Here is a 21,406-nt window from a genome sequence, read left to right as displayed (position 1 = left end):
TTATTGTCATTGCTCCCTGCTTCCCTTGATGTTCTCTGCACCCGACCATCCCCAAGCCACCACTCCATAGCCCTGCCCCCAGCACTGCCCAGGTCTTTCTGCACATTGTCCAGTATACCCAGACCAACACTGTAGGGCTGAAACAGCATACTGAATGCTAAGACTGCAGCAGTCTTAAGATATTAAAATGTCCCCCTTTCTTTCTCTTTTTTTTTTTTTAAGATTTATTTATTTGACAGACAGAGATCACAAGTAGGCAGAGAAGCAGGCAGAGAGAGAGGAGGAAGCAGGCTCCCTGCTGAGCAGAGAGCCCAATGTGGGGCTCGATCCCAGGACCCTGGGATCATGACCTGAGCTGAAAGCAGAGGCTTTAACCCACTGAGCCACCCAGGTGTCCCAAAATGCCCCCATTTCTAATAGTAAATAGTCAATACTCTGAGTCTCCCACCCCATTTCCAGTACCCCAGCCACACTGACCAGTCCTCCCAAGACTTCTCCTGCCCTCCCCGCCGCCTGCCTCTCTGCCTACTTGTGATCTCTCTCTCTGCCAAATAAATAATAAAATCTTTTAAAAAATAATAATAATGCAGAGCGAGGTAAGGGTTCTTCCTTAATTTATGATTCATTGAGTCATTCTACCAATAATTATCAGTCACTCTATGTTTGAGACACCAAGCCAGGCTCTAGAGCCTCCAAATTAAAGGAGGTCTCTGCCGTCATGGCACTTACATTCTCACAGAGGAGACAGAGAGCACGTGAGAAAATAAATATAAACACATGAATAAGTATCTGTTTTGACAAAGGATTCTGAAGGAAATGTGATTAACTTAGAGAGGGCTGTATTTAAAATGAACCTTAAGGAGGTGCAGGGTGAAGATGAACAGCATAAGCGCAGGCTTTAGGCAGGAAGCGAGGTGAGTGTTTAAGGACTAAGAGTCCAGTTGGTCTGACCTAGCAAGTTGACTGACCTAGCCCCTTCTCATACCTGAAGGTGGACGGATACACCACCAGACAGACAAGTCCAGACCCCAAGTCTCAGCCTCATGACCCTCCAGCAAAATACCCAGATGAACATTCACTAATCTATACATAAGTCCCCTGTATAAATTGGGCAATGTGTATACTAGCCAAAATGCAAAACAGCCCATGGGGTGCCTGGGTGGCTCAGTGGGTTAAGTGTCCTACTCTTGGTTTTGGCTCAGGCCATGATCTCAGGGTCATAGGATCAAATCCTGTGTCAAGAGCCTCACTCTTTCTCCCTCCCTCCCTCTCGCTCAAAAATAAATAAATGAATAAAATCTAAATATTAAAAAAAAATGCTAGCCCAAGGGGTGAGTAGGGCAGCCCTTGCTTTCCCTACCAAGCTGGGCACACTGATACGGGGTTTTTAAGAGTCTCATGCTCTACCAGCTGAGCTAGCCAGGCACATGGTATGGGATTTTTAAAAAAACATTTTCTGCTTGCCCCACTTTGTGCCAGAAGGCTGGTATATCTCCAAAGGGAACTTTTTCCCATTCCATACAGAAGGCCAAGATAGGCTAGCCACAGCCCTGCACGGATACTCCTCTCCCTGGTCAGACTGCTCTGTTCCGCTCAAGTAAATTCTCTGGAACACCCCTTTGTCTACACATTCCATTCCTATCTCTACGGCCTTATCCATAAAGCCCACACAACTCCCTTTATCAAACCTCTTTCTTTTTTTGGCCCAGCACCCCAGAGACACCTCTTGAAACGATCGTTTCCTTCATCCAGACTGTTCCTGAATCCCAGCCCTTCTTTGAATCCTTCCCTGCCCACCTGGCCTGACCCCTCCCTTTGCACGGCTCCCACAACTTCCTCTTCCTTCATCACCCCCACAAATAGTTCCCTGACTTGTTTCATGTTTATATGTGAACTCAGTGGGAATCTGTCACCTGTGGGTCTTTGACACGTATGAACACAGCAATGGTAGCTCACCCAGATTGCAAACTGCCAGAACTAGAAACAAGGCCCGTGAACATATTACTCACTCGCCTGTCATTAAAAGAAACCCATGTCACCATTGCTATGGGTAACTTGTGCTTCATTCATCAAGAAAATGGGCTGAGGGGCACAGGGGTGGCTCAGTCATTTGAGTATCCAACTCTTGATCTCGGCTCAGGTCTCAACCTCAGGGTCATAAGTTCAAGCCCCATATTGGCCTCCATGCTGGGTGTAGAGCCTACTTGAAGGAAGGAAAGAGGGATGGAAGGAAGGAAAGTAAGAAGGAAGAAAGGGAAAGAAAATAGACTGTCATTAATTCATTGAGTCCATTCATTTAATAAGTATACACTGAATATTTAATATATGCCAAGCACCAGCAATATAACAGCAAAAAAAAAAAAAAAAGAGAGAGATGTGGTCCCTCTCCTTGGAGATGTTTATTTAAGATTTTGTATATGTGTATCTACGGCATGCCGGGCATTGTACTAGATTCTGGGTTGAGCCTGGCATGTGTGTTAAAGAAGGAAGTCTTTGAGGAGGTGTAAGTGTAGATGGGGCAAGGCCTTGCCACTGGGCTGCGAGCTTAAACCCTGTCCTGTGGGCAAAGGGGAGTCATTAAGGGTCTCTAAGCAGATGACTGATTGTTTCACATCCCTAAAGCCACCTTTCTAAACTACCAACTCGTGTTCTGAAGCGGTCTAAAATCCCACATCCCCATCCTCTATCCTTCCCAAGACGTATCAGCAGTGTTACATTTACAGTAAGTCTCTTGGGTTGCATTGCATTGTATTGTATTGTCCTGAGTCATAATCATCTGTGTGTGTGTCTGACTCACCCACTAATCTGTGAGAAACAGAAGCCACGGACACACAGAGGTCATCTCTGCATCCTCAGCACCTAGCACATGTTCTGATGTGTTCAATAAATGATTACTGGATGGGTGGATAGATGGATGGATTGATGGTTGGATGGATGGATGGTTGGATGGATGGATGGATGGATGGATATATGGACTGATGGGTGGAAAGAGCGAGTTCTGGCAATGAGCAATGAAACAAGAAATCATAGAAAACTGTATGGAATTGACCAACGAAAAGTCAAAAATAGTAAAAGAACCATAAATGTTGGTTAATTGCAGATGCATACAAAGGCAGTCCAACTCCTCTGGGGATGTTTCTTCCTGTGGAATCTCTACATCTCATCTGCCCAGACCGTTTACCCTGGAATCAAGGCCAGGGTTACTCAGCAGGCTCTGGACTATGGTAAGTCAAGGGCTTCCAGAAGCCAGGCTACAGCCTCCGAGGTGGAGTTTATATGAGTTCCAAGCTCATATTGGACTGTATCATGACTGAGGCAAGCTCTCCTGTAGAATGATGTGGAGACTGCTAAGACAGCTGGGAAGGAAGTGCTGTCCAAAAAACAATCACCTTGATGGTAGGTCTGTCCAAACTTGACCGCAGATACTCATTCTCTCCCCACCTCCTATCCCCTGTACCCCCTCATGCACATACCATGAACATCTCTGCTGTAAAGAAGGATACATCATAGGCTAGAGGGGAGGAGATGGGAGAGTGAAAGTAGCACCTTAGAACTTCAGAAAGGGCTTAATTCCAAAAGGAACTAAGAATCCCCTAAAATTGTGCGCCAAGTTTACTATAGATGATGATTGGGAATTTTTCTTGAGAGAGGCTCCATATTTTCATTACATGCAAAAAGGAGCCCGGGACACTGAAAGATTAAGTAAAACTCCTTCAGAGATGTTTATAAACTTGGGGAGGGAAAAATGTTGAGCAGAGCTGGGGTGAGGGCAGATTGTGTATGGGAAAGGAACTGGGAAATCAAAGTGTGTGGGCCTAATTCTATCCTATAAATCTTGGCCCAAGATTAGCTGAGTACAGGCAGATAGATTCACTCCAATCCCTTCTTTTTTTTTTTTTTTAAATTTTATTTATTTATTTGAGAGAGAGACAGTGATAGAGAGCATGAGAGGCGAGAAGGTCAGAGGGAGAAGCAGACTCCTCATGGAGCTGGGAGCCTGATGCGGGACTCGATCCGGGGACTCCAGGATCGTGACCTGAGCCGAAGGCAGTTGCTTAACCAACTGAGCCACCCAGGCGCCCACTCCAATCCCTTCTTAACTAAAGCAGTCAGCCCAAGTACTGCTAGTCTAACTCAGAAACTCCTAAGTGTGACCAGGAAACACCTGCTGCACCAAAAAAGACACGCAGGAAGGACGGAGGGAAGGAAGGGAGGGGAGGAGGAAGGAAAGACTGAGTTTGGGGCAACTCCTTGCTGCCAGTACCTCATCTAGAACAGCGAATCTAAGGTTGGCCCATGTTGCACAATTGCCGTATGAGCTGGCTCTATACTGAGAAATACACGCCGGGAATGTATGTCAGTATCCACATGTCTACATGCGTGCATGTATGTGTGTATCTTGTTACTGTACTGATATACTTATATGCGCAGAAATATGGATCAGAAATAGAAATCTTGTAACGTTATTGAAGTTGTGAGAAGTGTTTATTCCACTCTCAAGATCAAAGCAACTAAAAGAACAGATCTAATCAGTTCCCACGGGTATGGGTCTCAATTCTGCCCCTTTCCTCAATATATAGGGTTGGCCCAGTGGGTTTCTCATCTGGAAAACAGGGAGAATGACCATAATGGTGCCCCCCCCCGTCATGATGTGAGGACCAGATGGGACCATCTGTAGAGATGCGGCGTGGGGTGGTGGGGAAGGACAGGCTTTATTTTTTTCTTGAGATTTTATTTATTCATCTGACAGAGAGGGAGAGAGCACAGGTAGGGGGAGCAGCACAGGTAGGGGGAGAGAGCACAGGTAGGTAGTAAGCCTGTCATCTTCGTCATTACCAGTAAATGCTTTCTTTCCTTCATAGGCGTTCTAGCTGGGATGGAGATGATTGAGCAAATGGTTAAGGAAAAAAAGATCCCAGACCTAGAAGGCTCTGAATCTCTGGAATTTTTGAAGGTTGATTATGTGAACTACAATTTTTCAAAGTAAGTAGAAGAGTATTTTTAGCAAGTGAAATTATTCTTTAAAACCTTCGGGTTGTGGCTATGCCCTCGGTGTTCTGGTGTAACACCAGGGACGTGCAGTGTAGAATTTAACCCATCTTTGGTAAGGGGCTTATCAGGTGAGTGACCTCAAGAAAGAGGGGTCACAAAGCTGACAAAGAGTGGAGGATTGGGGTCAGAACACCTGGGCCCAAGTCCTACCCCTACTGCATACTTGTTGTGGCACCTGTGAATCTGCTCAGAGTCTCTATGTCCTTGCCTCTTTCCTAAAAGGAGAACTCCTTGCCCCTTGAATAAGAAGAGAAATTTTTACCCAGCCCATCGCTGCCTCCACCCCTTAAACCTAGATACAGGATTCAGTCACAGTCTCAAAACCAAATCTACCCTCAGCAAGGCTTCCCTTACTTTAGCGATGCATAGTTGAGATATCAGAGGTTATAGAAATGGGCCACAAATAAGAAGGTCGAAAGAAAGAATAGAGGGTGGTTCAGTCGGTTAAGTGTCTGACTCTTGATCTGCACTCAGGTCTTGATCTCAGCCCTACATTAAAAAGAAGAAGAAGAAGAAGAAAAATAAAGGATAGAGAGATCCTATGGAAGCCCACCATTTTATCTGAACCCAGCCTTTTTGTATTTCTCTGCCCCACCCCCCTCAGTGCTGGCTTCTGTCCTCACGTTTGTCTCGTGGCTCAGTATGGCCACCGCAGCTCAGCCATCAAACCCATATTCCAGTCCCAAGAAGAAATAAGAGGACTCAATAATGGACGGATTTGCCGTAGTCTTATGACCATACTTATTAGTATTAGCCAGAGAGACTGGAAAATTCATTTTCCAAGCAGATATCTTTGTCATCCTGAACAAATTCAGGGATTCAGAAGAAGGAGGAATGGATGTTCAGATAGCAGCTGGCCGTCGTAGTTGCCCAAGAAGGAGGAATGGATGTTCAGATAGCAGCTGGCCGTCGTAGTTGCCCAAAAAAGCCCCAAAGTGCGATTCAGGGAGAGAACATCATTGTCATTTTCAGCTCAGTCTTGAAGGTAAAGCAGAGTCAGGATTTTATAAGCAATTATCTGTGATTCACAATTTGCCCCCAAGGCTTTAGCAGTCCAGTGATAATTCCCTGCTGCTCTAACCCTTTGGAGTAATACTTTCCATGTTATCAAGGGTACCATTCTATAAAACCATGAGTTTTTTGGAAGGGTTGGGGGGATGGGGAGAAGAACGTGATCTAGGAAAAGCTCCTAGCAAATGCTCTAGTTGCTAATAGAGGCGGCCATTCAATAAGTATTTATCGAGTACCTACTAGGTACCAAGGCTTTGTTCTAAGCATAGGGGATATTGTAGTGAGGGACACAGATATCCCCTGCCCTTAATGTCCAATAAGAGAGATGGACATAATATGTTTGCAAAATGAATTATTTAGTCAGTGACGATAATGCCCCAGCAGAAAAATCCAGAGTTAAACATGTATTATGATGTGTAGGTGAAGATTGCTATTGAGAGTAGAGTACAATACTCTTTGACCTGTGCTGCCCACATAGGAGCCACATGTGGCTATTGGGCATTGGAAATGGGAGTAGTGCAACTGAGGCAGTGAAGCTTTATTTAATTAATTTTAATTAATTTAAAAATAAAAAATAGTACTCACGTCAATTATTGAAAAGCTTTTAGGTATGCATGGAACAATTTGAGGATGGAAATGCACTTCTTCTGTTGACAATTTTATCCAATCCAAATATAGGGCAAGGACTTGTGATGAAATTCAATGTCCAGACTGAATCCTATTATGAATGTAAAAAAAAAAAATATGTTGAAGACTTATTTTGAAAAAGAGAAAACAAAATATCCCATCAATAATTATTATATTGATTATGTGTTGAAATAATACTATTTTAGGTATATTGGGTTAAAAAAAATATTAATAAAATCACTCTCACCTGTTTCTTTTCCCTTTTTTAAATGTGGTTACTAAATTTTTAATTATATATGTCGCTCATATATCATTTTTACTAGAGATATTTTATTTATTTATTTGACAGAGAGAGAGAGAGAAAGAGAGAGATCACAAGTAGGCAGAGAGGCAGGCAGAGAAAGAGGGGAAAGCGGGCTCCCTGCTGAGCAGAAAGCCCGAAGCGGGGCTGGATCCCAGGACCCTGAGAGCATGACCTGAGCTGAAGGCAGAGGCTTAACCCACTGAGCCACCCAGGTGCCCCTATTAGAGCTATTTTAGAAGGCTATTTACAAGGACCTTTTTTTTAATGCATGCCCTTCAACCTACCAATCCCACTTCTCAGCATCCTTACTAGAAAGACACACACATGAACAGCATGCTTGAGGATGTTCAGTATGGCATTGTTTATAACACAGAAATAGCTGGAAATGACCTAGATGTCCAGCAAAAATAAATTATTTTCTTTAATGATATATCCATAGCTTGGCTACAAAGAATGCATTAGACCTATACGTATCAGACTGAAAATATTTCCAAGATTTGTTAAATGAACTTCTACCATCTTCTCCCCATAGTGGACTCAGAGTGTATAACAAAGACATGTGGGACAGGATGCAAAGTAGAAGAAATAGTAAATAAGCATTTGTTATCAGCATCACATTTATGTTTTATGTTTTTCTTAATCTTAGTTCATAACGATGCCTTCCTCCCATACCACAGTTATAAGCAGATGATCTCATTTTGTCTTCTCGACGTACCCATGAGTAACCCTTCCTCTGGGTGACTAACTAAAAGAGATTAGTGTCTCACCCAGGGTTGCACGGCTAGCACAAAACTCAGCTCCAAGTCAAGGGCCCCTTGCATAATGCATGAAGTGGCATAGCCTACTGGCTAGGAACCGTCTGAGACAGATGGGGGAGGGCTCCAGGTCTGGTTCTACCGCTTATATATGACTTCAGCCACGTTCCATATCTTCTCATCTCTGGATTGCAGATTGCAAAACCAGCAACAACCTCATGGGATTATTGTGGGGATTAAAATGATCTAATGCATGTAAAGTGCTTATTGCAGTGCCTGGCAGGGAGCAATCACTTAGCACATGAGCTGTCTACCTATACAGATTCCATGCAGCCCGTTGCCTCCTGCTTACCATTGACAGCTCAGTTCTAGGGGAAGTAAAATTCTGAGTTTCTAAACCAGGGAAGATACTGTCCACATGGAGGACATCTGGGAATATGAAGAAGGCGCCCTTGTGATTGTCCCATGATGGGGGGGGGAGGGGCTCTAGTGGCATTTAGTTGGCGAATAAGCCAGGTACCCTGAGATGTGTATAACAGTCCTCTATACCAAATAGTTGTCCCATCCAAAATAATATTCCCCCTCACCGAGAAACACTGGAGCAGCTGAAGGGAAAAACCATGATGGCAATGTTGTACCTCATACTGTCTTTAATGAAGCTAAAAAAAATTTGATTTTTTTCAAATTTGTTTCTATACTTGCTCATTTCCCCCTCAATTAGATACCAGGGGCTTCTTGGCAAGTGTTAAAGGGGAATTAGAAGGCAGTACCCAGAGGTACCTGGGGGGCTCAGTCAGTTAAGCATCTAACTCTTGATCTTAGGGTTACGAGTTCAGAAAAAAAAAGAAGAAGAAGTCAGTGCCCTGAGACAGCTCCTCCGACCTGAGGTTCCTTCCTCCATAGGAAGTCATGATTGCTTTTGCGAGTTCCACAAACCTCCTCTATGATTTTGCCTTACTTAGAGATGCGCTAGAAGACATGGGCTAACCTCTCTGTTTTTGTTTTACAGCATAAAAATCCATGCCTTCTCATTTCCAAATACTTCATTAGCCTTTGTGCCTGGGGTGGGAATCAAGACCCTGACCAACCACGGTACCGCCAACATCAGCACCGACTGGGAAGTCAAGTCTCCGCTCTTGTAAGTATTCCTCTCAAAGCTTCTGTGGCTGTTCTAGGGAGAAATGGAACGAAATTGAAAGTACATAATTTAGCTGGTGTTTTTGACATTGGGCTTCTTTCCCTCTGCCACTACCAATCTTTCTCAAGAGCACAATTTTCCAGGAGAGATTTAAATCAGAATATCTCTGCTGGGGTCTGGGCAGGGGAGAGTGGGAGGCTGAGAAGCATCCTTCCCTTAAAGGCAGAGCAAACTGTCATTTAAGACTTCCTAAGAGCTGGGAGTCCCTGACCATTGGAGCAATGGACGTGTGCTCAACATTTTAGACCTTCAGTGAGTCACTGTGTGTTCTTGGGCCATTCCACACACGTCCCCCTCCTTGGGGCAACTGATGGGAAATGGGCCTTCCTACCTCACAAGGAGATTAGAGGATAAAAGTTACTGGGAGCCCAATTCTCTCCCTACCAAAAGGCCTTTGCGCACTCTCAGAGAAAGGAGGGATCAAATTCAAAGACCAACTACTCAAAGACCAACTTCTGTGTGGAAGTCACGGTCATGGGGTAATGTTTAGGTCTACCCCAGTTGGTTCCCCAGAAAGAACATCTACTCATCGACTTGGTCATTCAACAACCACTGATCGAGTGCCAGCCAAGGACCATTTATCCCCATCTCAAGAACTCTACACTTGTACACTGTAAAGAAATGGTGTATTTATTCTCCCATAAGTAACATAGATTCCGGGATTCATTCATTTCTTTCCCGACTCATCAGCCACATACTAAGTGCTTATGCTATGTGCTTCTCCTGCGGGTATGGAGTGTGTAGCACACACTCCAGTCCCTCAAAGAGTTCACAGACTGCATGTAGTGTCCCGTCCCTATCTGTGCTCCACCTAAATAAGCCTACCCCATGTTCTCCATCCACACAAGCATTGTACATGAATGGTGCTTAATACGTGCTCGGCCACCGTGGGGGCCAAGCCCCCAGGATAAAAATGCTAAGCTAAAGCTGTCCCCATCCCCATATTCATTACGTCTTTTGTTTGGTAAAATGCTCAGCACCTACTCTGCTCCTACCTGTTCCTGGTGACAAAGGTCCTTCCCTCCAGGAGCTTAGAGGCTGCAGGTAGTTAGAGAAAGGACCCATCTCACCCCTGCCCAGGCCTGGGTAACCTTGCACTTTCTCTCAACAGCCAAGACACAGGAGGAGCTGATCTGTTTCTCTCTGGCGTCTTCTTCACTGGTGTCATTGTCCTGGCCCGCAACGACTTTGGTCACCCAATCATGAAGCTCCAAGACTGTTACGCCCAAGTGAGCCACGCCCACGTGTCATTTTCCGGAGACCTCAGGTGAGCGATAGCATCATGGGCAGTTGCTGGTCTGGAACGGGGTTACCCGGCAGAGCCTGAGGAGGTTCACCACCGGCAGATTCGATTCCTGAATTAAGCCCGTTTTTTTCTCTTTTCTCCCCAGTGTCCTGTACAACTCCTTTGCTGAACCCATGGAGAAACCCATTTTAAAGAACTTAAATGAAATGGTAAGTCTTTAGAGGTGATACAACTACAGTAAAACATTCTGCCATGTTTTACCTAATTCTTAGTCAATAAACCTTTATTGAGCACCTGTTGTATGCCAGGCATCATCCAAGGCACTTTCACACACATTATCCCTTGCACCTTACTAAGTTTCGCCAGTGCCCACCATGTGCCAGTGTGGTAGGTGCTGGGGATGCAGGAATGAATGAAACAGTATTCCCTCCCTTGAGTGCTCAGCACAGGATGGGCAAACAACCCACATGCGTTTATTTATTGCGCACCTACTGTGTGCCCAGCACGAGGCTACAGGCTGTTGGGGATATAAAATAGGAATAAACTTATTATGTTTTTAGGTAAACCCAACTCAGGCTTGTGGAACAATGACTGAATGAGTATTTGGATTTAATACGCAATTACATGGTCATTAGACTGAACCAAAGGGGTTCAGGGAAGTGGAAAGATTCAGTCGAAAGGGCCTGAAAGTCTCCTGGGGGATAGTTTTTAGAGGATGCAGGACTTGAACTGGGCCTTGAAGAATAAGTACAATTTTGACAGGTAAGGAATGGGAGAGAAGAAAGGGTGTTTCTAAGAAACAGTATCGGTTAAGATAACTTCCAAAATTACAAGTGTCTCCATTCCAGAACATGGTGTTTGAGGAAGGGGAGAGATGGAATTGGCTGTGTGCCCTCTTTCCAGTCCAGGCCAGACCATTTCTGGATGCTTTGCCCATATGTGGGGGGAGATGAGGAGAAGGATGAGGAGGATGGGGAATGAGAGGGTGGAAGCGGTATCTGGAAGCCTCCATCCCCTCCTCCCGGGCAGGCAGTGGGTGCTTGATGAATGCCAGTGAGGAAATCAACGTGTAAATACATTCGGCAGCTTGTCCGAGGAGGTTGCCCAGCTGGTCGGGGCACTCCGAGGTTGCCCGGGCTTTCTCCAGGCTCACCTGGCAGGTGCTGAGCGCCGGCGCATGGGCGTGCCAGAGAGGGACAGGGAAAGCCCTGCCGGCTGGGGGACCCCACACTTGCCACCGCTCCTCTGCTGGAAACCAGGCGTGGTTCTCTGGCCTCAGACAGGAAGCCACTAGCTAAGTTTGCCTGGAGCGTGCACAGGCCTTAGAGCCGGGGGCGCTTTGCTTCAGGTAGGCCCTCTGTGCCGTGGGAAAACAGAAAAGAGCGCTCAGACCACAGCTCGCTGGATTCCAAGTCCCAGTTATGTAACCCCTGGCAACCCACTAAAGCTCTCCAGACATCATTGTTCCCATCTGTGAAGGGCGGGCTGTGGTGCCCCCCTCTCAGCACTGCCATGAGGCTAACATGGGGTTCAAGCAGCACAGCTGACATTTACTGAATGTTTGCTGTGTGCGGGCGGCCGTATGTGGATTACTTCTGTTTCTGCTCACAACAGCATGACGAAGTAGGTACAATTAATTGTCCCTTGTTACAAGTGAGGAAACAGAACAGACTACAAATCACGTGCCAAGGGAGTCAACCCAAGGCGGCCAGGCTCCCAAGCCTCTGCTAGTAACCGCCACGCCAAGTGTTTAGCACATGCCTGGCACACGGTGGCCTACCCATGTTGGCACACTTCCTCCTTCCTAAAGACAAGCTCGAGTCCAAGTCAAGATCGCTTTTCTAACTCCAGAAGGGGTTCTGATCTAACAGAGGTCTCACAACTGGGCTCTCAAGCCAGCCGAGTGCGACAGTGAGGGTCCCAGCTTGCGCCCAGAGGCAGTGGCGTCCCCACAGCCGGGAAAGGCCCAGCAGCAGGTCCTCGGGGTGACCGCACGAGAAAGAGAATCCAGGGGCTCATTCTTTCACGGGGCTGACTGGGTGTGGTCCCGGTTGCTCCCAAGTTCAGCCCGCATTCCATGACGTGGCACACATACACACAGAGTGTGGGGCCCACCGGCATCAGTGAATTTGAGGGAAGGTCCTGGAGGCCGAAGGGAGGATGGATCCTAACCAGAAGGACTTGGCTGGCAGGGTCTAGACCCCTAAATAGTGCAATGTGGTAACCTGCAATTTTTTTTATTCCTTTTATGGCCAGCTCTGTCCCATTATCATGAGTGAGGTGGGAGCCCTGAACGCCAACCTCAGCATGCTAGAGGGTGAGTCCTCGGGCCGCCTCTTCGGGACGGTCCTCTTCTCGCCCTCAGACTCTGGTGCTCTGCCAGCTGACTTTTCAACGTAAGATAGGCCAGCTCTCCTACCGGCTTTACCCTCTGCAAACTAGAGCCACGGGAAACGCCCGCTCTCGCACAAAATCCATCCTCTTCAGGATGATCATGCTAATCTCAACCAAGTTAGCCCTTTCCTCCCCCTGTTCTAGCCCCTTCGGTGGCTGCTTGCTGCCTCAGGATCAAGTCCAAATGCTTTCACAGGGACTACAAGACCTGCCCCCCACGCTCGGGCTCAGCCCACCCGTCTCAGCCTCATCTTGTCCCTTTCTCTGCTCTCCTGCCATCAGACTGCTTCTACTGCCCCCATGCCCTTGCTGGGTTCGTGCTGCCCTCCCCGCCTAGCAGAGCTTCCCCTCCCCCCACTTCCCCCCACTTATTCAAATAGACGTGTATTGAATTCCTATTTCTTTACCAGCACTGCGTTAAACCCTGAGGGGTCCAGTCCCTTCCACTTCTTTCCCCTGCACCATCCCTTGTCTGTCCACTCCTCATTATCATTTAAAATGGGCAGGTCCTGCTCCCCTCACAGCATGGTGATGGGATCTGTTCAGACTGAATTTGAAAGCATTTTTAAAAAACGATAGTGGGGCACCTGGGTGGCTCAGTGGGTTAAAGCCTCTGCCTTCGGCTCAGGTCATGATCTCAGGGTCCTGGGATCAAGTCCCACATCAGGCTCCCTGCTCGGTGGGGAGCCTGCTTCCTCCTCTCTCTCTCTCTCTCTCTCTCTGCCTGCTTGTGACCTCTGTCAAATAAATACATTAAAAAAAAAAAATAACGATAGTGACATGGGGCACTACTGTTCCCTCACCTTGGCAAGTCCCTTTGTCTCTTCTTGTTGCTTACCACCCTCTGTGGAATAAAGCAGCCCGGTGTGCAAGAGGAGAAGGTGTGCTACTCAGATGTTTTGCTCTAGATCAGGGGGGAGGTCTTCATATCACAGAGCACTTGGTGCTGGCCAGGAAAGCTGCTCTCCCAGGCCGGGTCTGACTCCCAAGCACTGCATTCCTGGGCATACAACCTGCCTCAGACTCTGAAATCCTGCCTCCTGCAGCCCCTCGCCTCCTGCTGTGCTCTGAAAATGATGATACAAAGAAAGAATTGGGGTGCCTGGGTGGCTAAGGGGGGTAAGCCTCTGCCTGCAGCTCAGGTCATGATTCCGCCTCTCTGCCTACTTGTGATCTCTCTCTGTCAAATAAATAAATAAAATCTTAAAAAAAAAAAAAACGGGGGGGGGGGAGGGTTTTACTTTCTTCTTTTGACTTACCTACTTAGCCCAGGTTTTGAAAAGTAACTATGTATTACTTATGAAATAAGAATAATTATTTTAAATAACAGAGAATTAAAATTATATTGCTCTGCATAGATCATAGTCAGATGCTATCCTATACCTTTAATAAATATGAATTTTCACTTTTATTTGTTATTTAGTTTTAACCAAGATTGACAACTATACTCTCCTGGACTACTCCCTAATCAGTTCTCCGGAGATAACTGAGAATTACATGGAGCTGAATTTGAAGGTAACTTTATCGTCACCAAATTCTCATCCTGGCTTTTAACAGCCAGTATTCAAAGAGCAAATATTCTATGCAGAAGGAAATATCACTAAATACCCTTCAAATAATTTAATGTCCTTTCAAGCAATTCCCTCATGTTCCTTCAAAAGACCCTTCAGCAGTTTCTTGATCAGTAAATGATGGTTTGGATTTGCCCAACATACGACTGCCTGCCTTAAGGAAAGGATCATGATGATTGTGTCTGTGGGGTCAGGTCTGAGGTCTGAGGCTAAGAGGCAGCAGGAAGGGGGGCTCAACCCATCAGCAGATTGTTCATACGGACACTCCTGTTCCTGTCTGGTCAGCCACTTTAACTGAGGGCTGTCGACCTCTTGACCTTGGTCAGGGCCATTTGCACATGAAAATGGTATTTGCTGATTCTGGAAAAGAGCCTGTCTTTACATTTAGTTTTGCCCCATGGTTAGTAACTGTGGGTTTTTGTTTTTTTGTTTTTTTTTTTTTGAAGTGCATATTGACTTATATTTCTTTCTTTTTTTTTAAGATTTTATTTATTTAGGGGCTCCTGGGTAGCTCAGTTATTAAGCATCTGATTTTGGCCCAGGTCATGATCCTAGGGTCCTGGGATCCAGCCCCACATCAGGCTCCCTGCTCAGTGGGAAGCCTGCTTCTCCCTCCCCCTCTGCCTGCTGCTCCCCCTGCTGTGCTCTCTCTGTCAAATCTTTTTTTAAAAGAGATTTTATTTATGTATTTATTAGAGAAAGGCAGCGAGCATGAGCTGGGGGAAGGGGGGATGGAGATGGAGAAGCAGACTGTCTGCTGAACAGGGAGCCCAGATGGATTCGAGGCTCGATCCCAGGACTCTGGGATCATGACCTGAGCCAAAGGCAGACACTTAACCAACTGAGCCACCCAGGCGCCCCTGACTTATATTTCAATCACTTCGAGTCTTTCAAATCAGTTAAATGTTACTCAAGACATCTTGTAATAACATCCTATAGCCACTGAGGGCAGCATCAGGAATGCGTGGGAAATGCTTTAACCCATTGACAGCCCCGCCGGGTCCTTCTGAGGCTTTCTGTGCCACCCCAGAGGCTCAACAGCCACAGAGTTCGAAGGTCAAGGGTTTGGCATCTCTACATGCTCCTCAGGAACTATGCAGAGCTGTGTGTCCAGGTAAAATACACCTGCCTTCTGAGAGAAGGTTACAGCCCAGAGTGGACAGACACGTCCACATACGCTCAAGAACTCATCAGAGCTGCCAGACCATCGTCACCGGTCAAGGAATCAAAAGGCCCTGTTGTGTTTTAACCCCTACTGAGTTTCTGGTATTTGTCTGATTCTGAATGAGCAGATCCACCTTCTCAGTGCTGTTCTCTCTGTTTTCCCACAGGGCGTATTCTACCCCCTGGACAACCTCAGCGACCCCCCCTTCTCACCAGTTCCTTTTGCGCTGCCAGAACACCACGACTCTATGCTCTATATTGGAATCTCCGAGTTTTTCTTCAAGTCTGCCTCCTTTGCTTACTTTACAGCTGGGGCCTTCAATGTCACTCTCTCCATGAAAGAGGTAAGGAGAGTTCATGGATAGGACCATCAGCACCAGCATTTCGTCTTACTATAAGTCCATTATGGGAATTTCATGTCATGGTTTCTATTTCCTGGGCCCTTTTAGACTATCAGCCCTAGCAGGTCATGAATAAAGGGATTGTGAACTGAAAGCTTTTAGTATCTTGAGAGTTGCTAGGTTTCTAAGTCTACTAATTTCAATTGTGTAGGATACCAGGCCACGGTTCTAGATTAATCTTAAATAATGCCAGGACTCCCCTCCACCACTTATGACCTGTGACTTTGGGCATCTTCAGTGTATTTAACTTCTCTGTGCCAGAGTGTCATCATTTAGAAAATGGGAATAATAACTCCATACTCCTAAGGTCGATATGGACAGTAGAGAGGTTTGAATATACAGAACACATTCGTGCCTGGCACGGAGGAAGTGTTCTTTATGTGTTGCTTACCATCATCATCATCGCCATGCCTGGTTTAATGCCAGCACCAGTATTTGTCCTGTTGGTAATTGCAACTGAGTTATCTACAATGACCACCCAGAGGACACATACTCACGGATTCTCTTTGCCACGCCCCTCCCTTTCATGGTGAGAACATTCTCTCTAGCCAACCAACAACTTTTATTAAGCATTGCCTATTAATCTTTTCATTCCATGGGTCTTAATAATACAAGTGGTTCTAAAACTTGGGTTCAGAATACCAGGTATGGCAGCACCCGTGACTGCAGACTGCTGAGAATTAGAGAAACCTAGCTTCAGATCTGGAAAACACTCATTTGTGAAGATAAATTACTTAAGTATTTTTTGTCTCAGCAACCTCTGAAGAGGTGGGCAATACATACAAGGGTTCTTGTTAACCACTGTAGGATGGTTATGCATGGATCGTACGTGGGTGACCTACACAGTTAAAAGGCACTTACTGAAAAGGAAGGTACTTCCTGTGTGACCTTGGGCAAGTGACTTCACTTCTTTGAGCCTCAGACTTCCTATGGTTGGGCTATTAAATGATAGGCCACTATTAAACACTAATTGTTTGTTGATGTAACAACTTCATGATTCATAAAAAATACAAGGAAAGCTAGGTTTTCCCCTTAAAAGAGAACCCAGGTAAAAATTACAGTAACACGATGATCTTGATTTTCCAGATTTCCAACCATTTGGTTCAAAACTCTCAAGGCCTTGGCAATGTGCTCTCCCGGGTGAGTACTGGGAGCCTGACTCCTTGGTAGTGTATCTGGATTCACGGCAGTTACTTCTGGAAGATTTGTGGGTTCTCTCTATTCCTTTTCGATCCAAACCTGAGTCCATCTTTCCATTCTGAAGAGATTTTGTTTTCTTTTTTTGGTAAGATTTATTTATTTTAGAGAGAGTGAGCATAAGCAGCAGGGGAGGGGCAGAAGGAGAGTCTTAAGCAGACTTGGCGATGAGAGCCAGCCCGATGCAGGGCTTGACCTCACCACCATGAGATCTCAACCTGAGCCAAAACCAAGAGTCAGTAATCTGACTCTGCAGCTGGGGGCCTCAGATATTTTTTTTCTTTTAATAAAATAGCCACAGATATTTATTAAACAAGTTACTGTTAAAGGCATCATAAGTTTACAAAACAAATCAGCTGTCCCTTCCCTAAGTTTCCACCACACATTTGAATTAATAAGCTTCAATGGGAAATGGGGGAATAGCGCCCATGTCTGTGCCCTTAGTGAAGCAACTCTTAATGTCATGCCTTCTCAGCCCCTGAATATTGGACACAGTGTCCTGAAAGGCTCAGGTTTGCTCTTAAGGACAGAGAGATGCTCACCGAGCTTCCTGATTCTAGAGCAAGGACCTGGAGACACACCTAGATTTGAATCCCTGTTCTTTAATGTATCTGGAAGTGAAGGAAATTATTTAACCAGAAGCTCACTGTCTTCAGCTATGAAAGGGGGTTCTGATAGAACTTGCCCACAGGGATTTTGTGAAGATTAAACCAGACAATTCAGATAAGCTCAGTGAATGTCAGCCGTCATTATTATTTGTCTTGTGTGCGGTGGTGGTATAATTGCCAAAGAGCTTTATTTCTATTCTGACAGCATGACGTAAAGTTTAATCACCCAGGCTACCCCAAACGTGTGATTTCCCATCAGCCCAGCTCCCTGGTCTCCACTTTTTTCTTTGAACTTTGCAGATCGCGGAGATCTACCTCCTGTCCCAGCCCTTCATGGTGCGGGTCATGGCAACGGAGCCTCCTGCAATCAGTCTGCAGCCGGGTAACTTCACCCTGGACATCCCTGCCTCCATCGTGCTCCTCGCCCAGACCGAGAACTCAACCGCGGAAGCCATCGTGTCCATGGACTTTGTAAGGCCTGTGGGGGCAGGAGGGTGGCCTGGGGAGACCCGTCCCGTTCCCACAGCGGGCCACTGACCAACAGGGCTCTGCTCAGTGTCTGGGAGTGTGAGGTCTGATTTGTCAGTTAGTGGTGAGGACAGGGGTGGGACGGGGCGGGGCGGGGGGGCGGTGCTCATACCCCTCATGGTAAAACAGCTCTCCCCCTCCCCCATGCCCTACGCACCCTTCCCTCAGCTGCAGTTACATCAATCACTGACTTTCTTTTGTTTTTCCCCAAAATAAGTCAATGGAATTCAAGGTTATTTGAGCAGAGGGAGGCCAAACACAACCCAATGGAAAGGGACAAATACAGTGATTCTACACGAAATGTCACACACACACGTACACATACACACACATACACACACACACAGAGTACATGGAGAAGAAAGGTGAGGAAAAAATAGAGCAATTTAAGGGAGATTCTTAAAAAGTGTTTATAGTTAGTTTCCCTGCCCACAAGAGAGCATTTTCAGATCTGCTTCTTCCTAGTATCTCTAGCAATACGAGGAAAAGTGGAGCTTCTGGTATTTCCAGTATAAGAAATTGTATTTGCAGCCAAAATAGACAGACTCATTCCCCTTAGTAACGAGCGCTTTTGTTTGCAGGTTGCTAGCACCAGTGTTGGCCTGGTTATTTTGGGACAAAGACTGGTCTGCTCATTATCTCTGAACAGGTAAGTTTAATTGATTTGACTGTTGACAACCTTAGCGGTAAGTGATTCAGCAGACCACAGAGACAAAGCGAACTTTAACAGAACAGGTTAAGTTACCACCGGATAGAACATGAATCACTTAGGTACTCCTCTTGGCATGATCCCGATGACGTCAGACTACGGGCTTCACTAAAACTTTGTGGTGGAGCCTTTCTTTCTCCTCCCATTAGATGCTGTTCAGATAAAACGTGCAACCGAAGTGTAAATATAATTCCATCATATAAATTCACTTTCTAGTGGTACCGTGATATAAATTAAAGACCCTCCTCAACAATTCCAGGAAGCGTGCTCTTGAGGAAGGAGGTCAAGGAACAAAGAGTCAAATCCCTGGTCACTGGTTGCTTAACCAGGAGCAAGTCTAGGAACCTCGTTGTGCCTCGGTCTCCTTGTCTGTAAAATACTGAAGTTGGGCCGGGTCGTCCCTGAGGTAGCTGCAGGCTCTGACACCCTGACCCCTTACTAGACCGTAGAGTTTAACAAAACCACGGCCCATGGCCTTACCGGGTTTCCAAAGAATGCAGCATGCCATGGAAGGGGTCGGGCGGGTCACGTGGGTAGACTGTGGACAGTGATTGCCATGGAGAAGAACCGTCTGCAAAGCCCCTTTTCCTCCGCCCTGCGAGGCCGACAGTCGAAGCCATGAATGAGACTACCTGGGAGGAGGGGAAATGCTATTCGGAATGACCAGATGGCTCCGATGAAACCCACGGAAGGGGGAAGAAATGCTATACAAAGGCCAGAGAACGCAGAGTCGAGAAAGAACAGGAAACCAACAGAGGGGAAAAGTAAGTCAATCACCATAAGTCAGCGGACGGTTGTGAAGACTACTGCAGACACACAGAAGGTGCCCTCAACAACACGATATTAAATGGGACAAACAGAATGGAAAACTGCACAAACGCAGCAGTCCGCTATGTAAAATAGCTTTCCATCTGGACGAGGAAGTGAATCACAAAGAGTGCCATTAGGATACGGGATTGAGTGAGATTTTCCTCCTTAAAATTATCTTTGTAACTATATTGTTACAAATGACAAAAAAAAAAAAAAAAAAAAAAAAAGAAAGAAAGAAAGAAAGATAGTATGGTTTCCCAGAAAAAAAAAGATTTCAAGAAGACTCTGTTAGTTTCTACCCAGCTCTACAATACGGGACTGATTTCCCCATTAGTCTCAGCAGGCACAGAACCTAGAGCCATGAATACTTCAGGGACCCATGAAAACGTTTTAGTGTATTTTTAAAATAATTTAAAAATGAATACAATCCAGGCTGGACTATACTTATCTTTATAACAACATAGTCTTAAAATATAATTTTTAGTATTTCTTTATGGAGGGAGGGCTCCCAGAGGCAACAGTTTCCTCAGGGCCCCCCAAAATCATACCGTGGCCCACCCTGCATAAGGTTAAGGCCGATGAAACTCTAAATCTTGATGGGTCATCTTGGAAATGACAGTTCTACCAGTTGAGAGGATGGAAGCCAGAGAGCCAGAGAGGAGGAGGGAAAGGGAGGCCGCTGAGAGCTCGGCAGCGTCAGGGCAAGGCCAGACAGGAAAGGAGAGAACTTGCAGTGCAGTTTGCCTGAGCCGCCCCACCGCTGACCCCTCCATCTGCAGCCTGAGGGCAGCGCCATAGGAAAGGGGGGCTGGAAATCTGGAGGGAGGTGGGAGAAGGGAGGCAGGGCCGCTAACCGAGGCAGCAAGCTCTTGAGAAGGGAGAAACCACGTGCGCCCTTGAGCAGGGCCCTGGTTCACGGGCAGGATGGATGGAAGGACTTAGTGCAGGTGGGGCTTCAGGCTTGCAGGCCGGTGGGAGAGACCTTAAGGAACAGAGAGACTAGGTCCCCTTCTGAGCTTCCGCTGGGCGGACTCTCCTCGCCAGCGATCCTCCCCACAAGAAATGGCACGTTCAGAGGGTATTGGGTTTCGGTTCGCGGGGGAACTGCAAAACTGATTGCAACCCGCTCGCTTCACATCACCCAAAGAAATGCGCGGACCCATTCTCCGGCTTCCCGCAGCCCACAAGCGTGCTTTGACCCAGTGAACACAAGCTGAGGTTAAGACTCCTGCCTTCCTGGGGTCTCCTCCGCGTTCTCCTGTGGTCTCCTTCAGATTCTCGTGCTGGGGAGGTTTAGCCAAGGTTTAGCCAAGCATGGGGCCCCTCTGAGCAAGGCCATGTCATGCTGCAAAGGTCGCTGGGGGTGGCTCCTGCTGGGGGTGCTGTGCCGGACCTCGGGCAGCAGGAGGATGAAGGGTAAGGTGGATAGGCCAGGCTCACTCAGTCCCAAGGCGGCCTGTGCGAGACCGCGGAGAAGCAGAGGCTACGCTGAAGGGGTGCCTTCCCTGGGGCTGCAGGAATGGCCGTGCCACCTCCCACACGACTACCCCAGCCAGCAACTGCCACTCCCAGTTCCACAAGCGCTGCTCTTCCAGACCTATGGCCTGCTGTGGTCTTGGGTGAGGTCAGAGAGGCACAGTGCAGAGAGGCGTAAAGTGGGGTGGGGATGGGTGAAGCATCCCCGAGAAAACCCTGGGAAAGGGGGTCTCCAAATTAGGCTCCCAGAATACTAACCCCCCAAACACTTTTCTAAACATCCCCTGCCTGAATGTGTCCCTTTCTGGAGCTGCTCACGGCTGGCTACTGAGACAGGAGATAGAGAAATCAAGGC

At 46.7% G+C, this 21,406-nt stretch overlaps 1 protein-coding gene across 8 annotated transcripts in view; it reads left to right on the top strand.

The window, feature by feature from the left end:
- Positions 1-21,406, top strand: part of BPIFC (BPI fold containing family C) — a 50,485-nt gene that overhangs the window by 15,695 nt on the left and 13,384 nt on the right. For all 8 annotated transcript variants that reach the window (XM_059186789.1, XM_059186787.1, XM_059186785.1 and 5 more), the window contains 11 exons: positions 3,101-3,224; positions 4,863-4,983; positions 8,759-8,887; positions 10,059-10,214; positions 10,339-10,402; positions 12,450-12,510; positions 14,011-14,102; positions 15,490-15,666; positions 16,810-16,863; positions 17,829-17,999; positions 18,638-18,705. In XM_059186789.1, the coding sequence (XP_059042772.1) occupies positions 3,101-3,224; positions 4,863-4,983; positions 8,759-8,887; positions 10,059-10,214; positions 10,339-10,402; positions 12,450-12,510; positions 14,011-14,102; positions 15,490-15,666; positions 16,810-16,863; positions 17,829-17,999; positions 18,638-18,705 (1,217 nt within the window). The remainder of the gene's footprint in view (positions 1-3,100; positions 3,225-4,862; positions 4,984-8,758; positions 8,888-10,058; positions 10,215-10,338; positions 10,403-12,449; positions 12,511-14,010; positions 14,103-15,489; positions 15,667-16,809; positions 16,864-17,828; positions 18,000-18,637; positions 18,706-21,406) is intronic.

The sequence above is a fragment of the Mustela lutreola genome, chromosome 8 (assembly GCF_030435805.1).
Source record: "Mustela lutreola isolate mMusLut2 chromosome 8, mMusLut2.pri, whole genome shotgun sequence".
NCBI classification, from domain to species: Eukaryota; Metazoa; Chordata; class Mammalia; order Carnivora; family Mustelidae; genus Mustela; species Mustela lutreola.
This window is presented reverse-complemented; position numbering and strand designations above follow the sequence as displayed.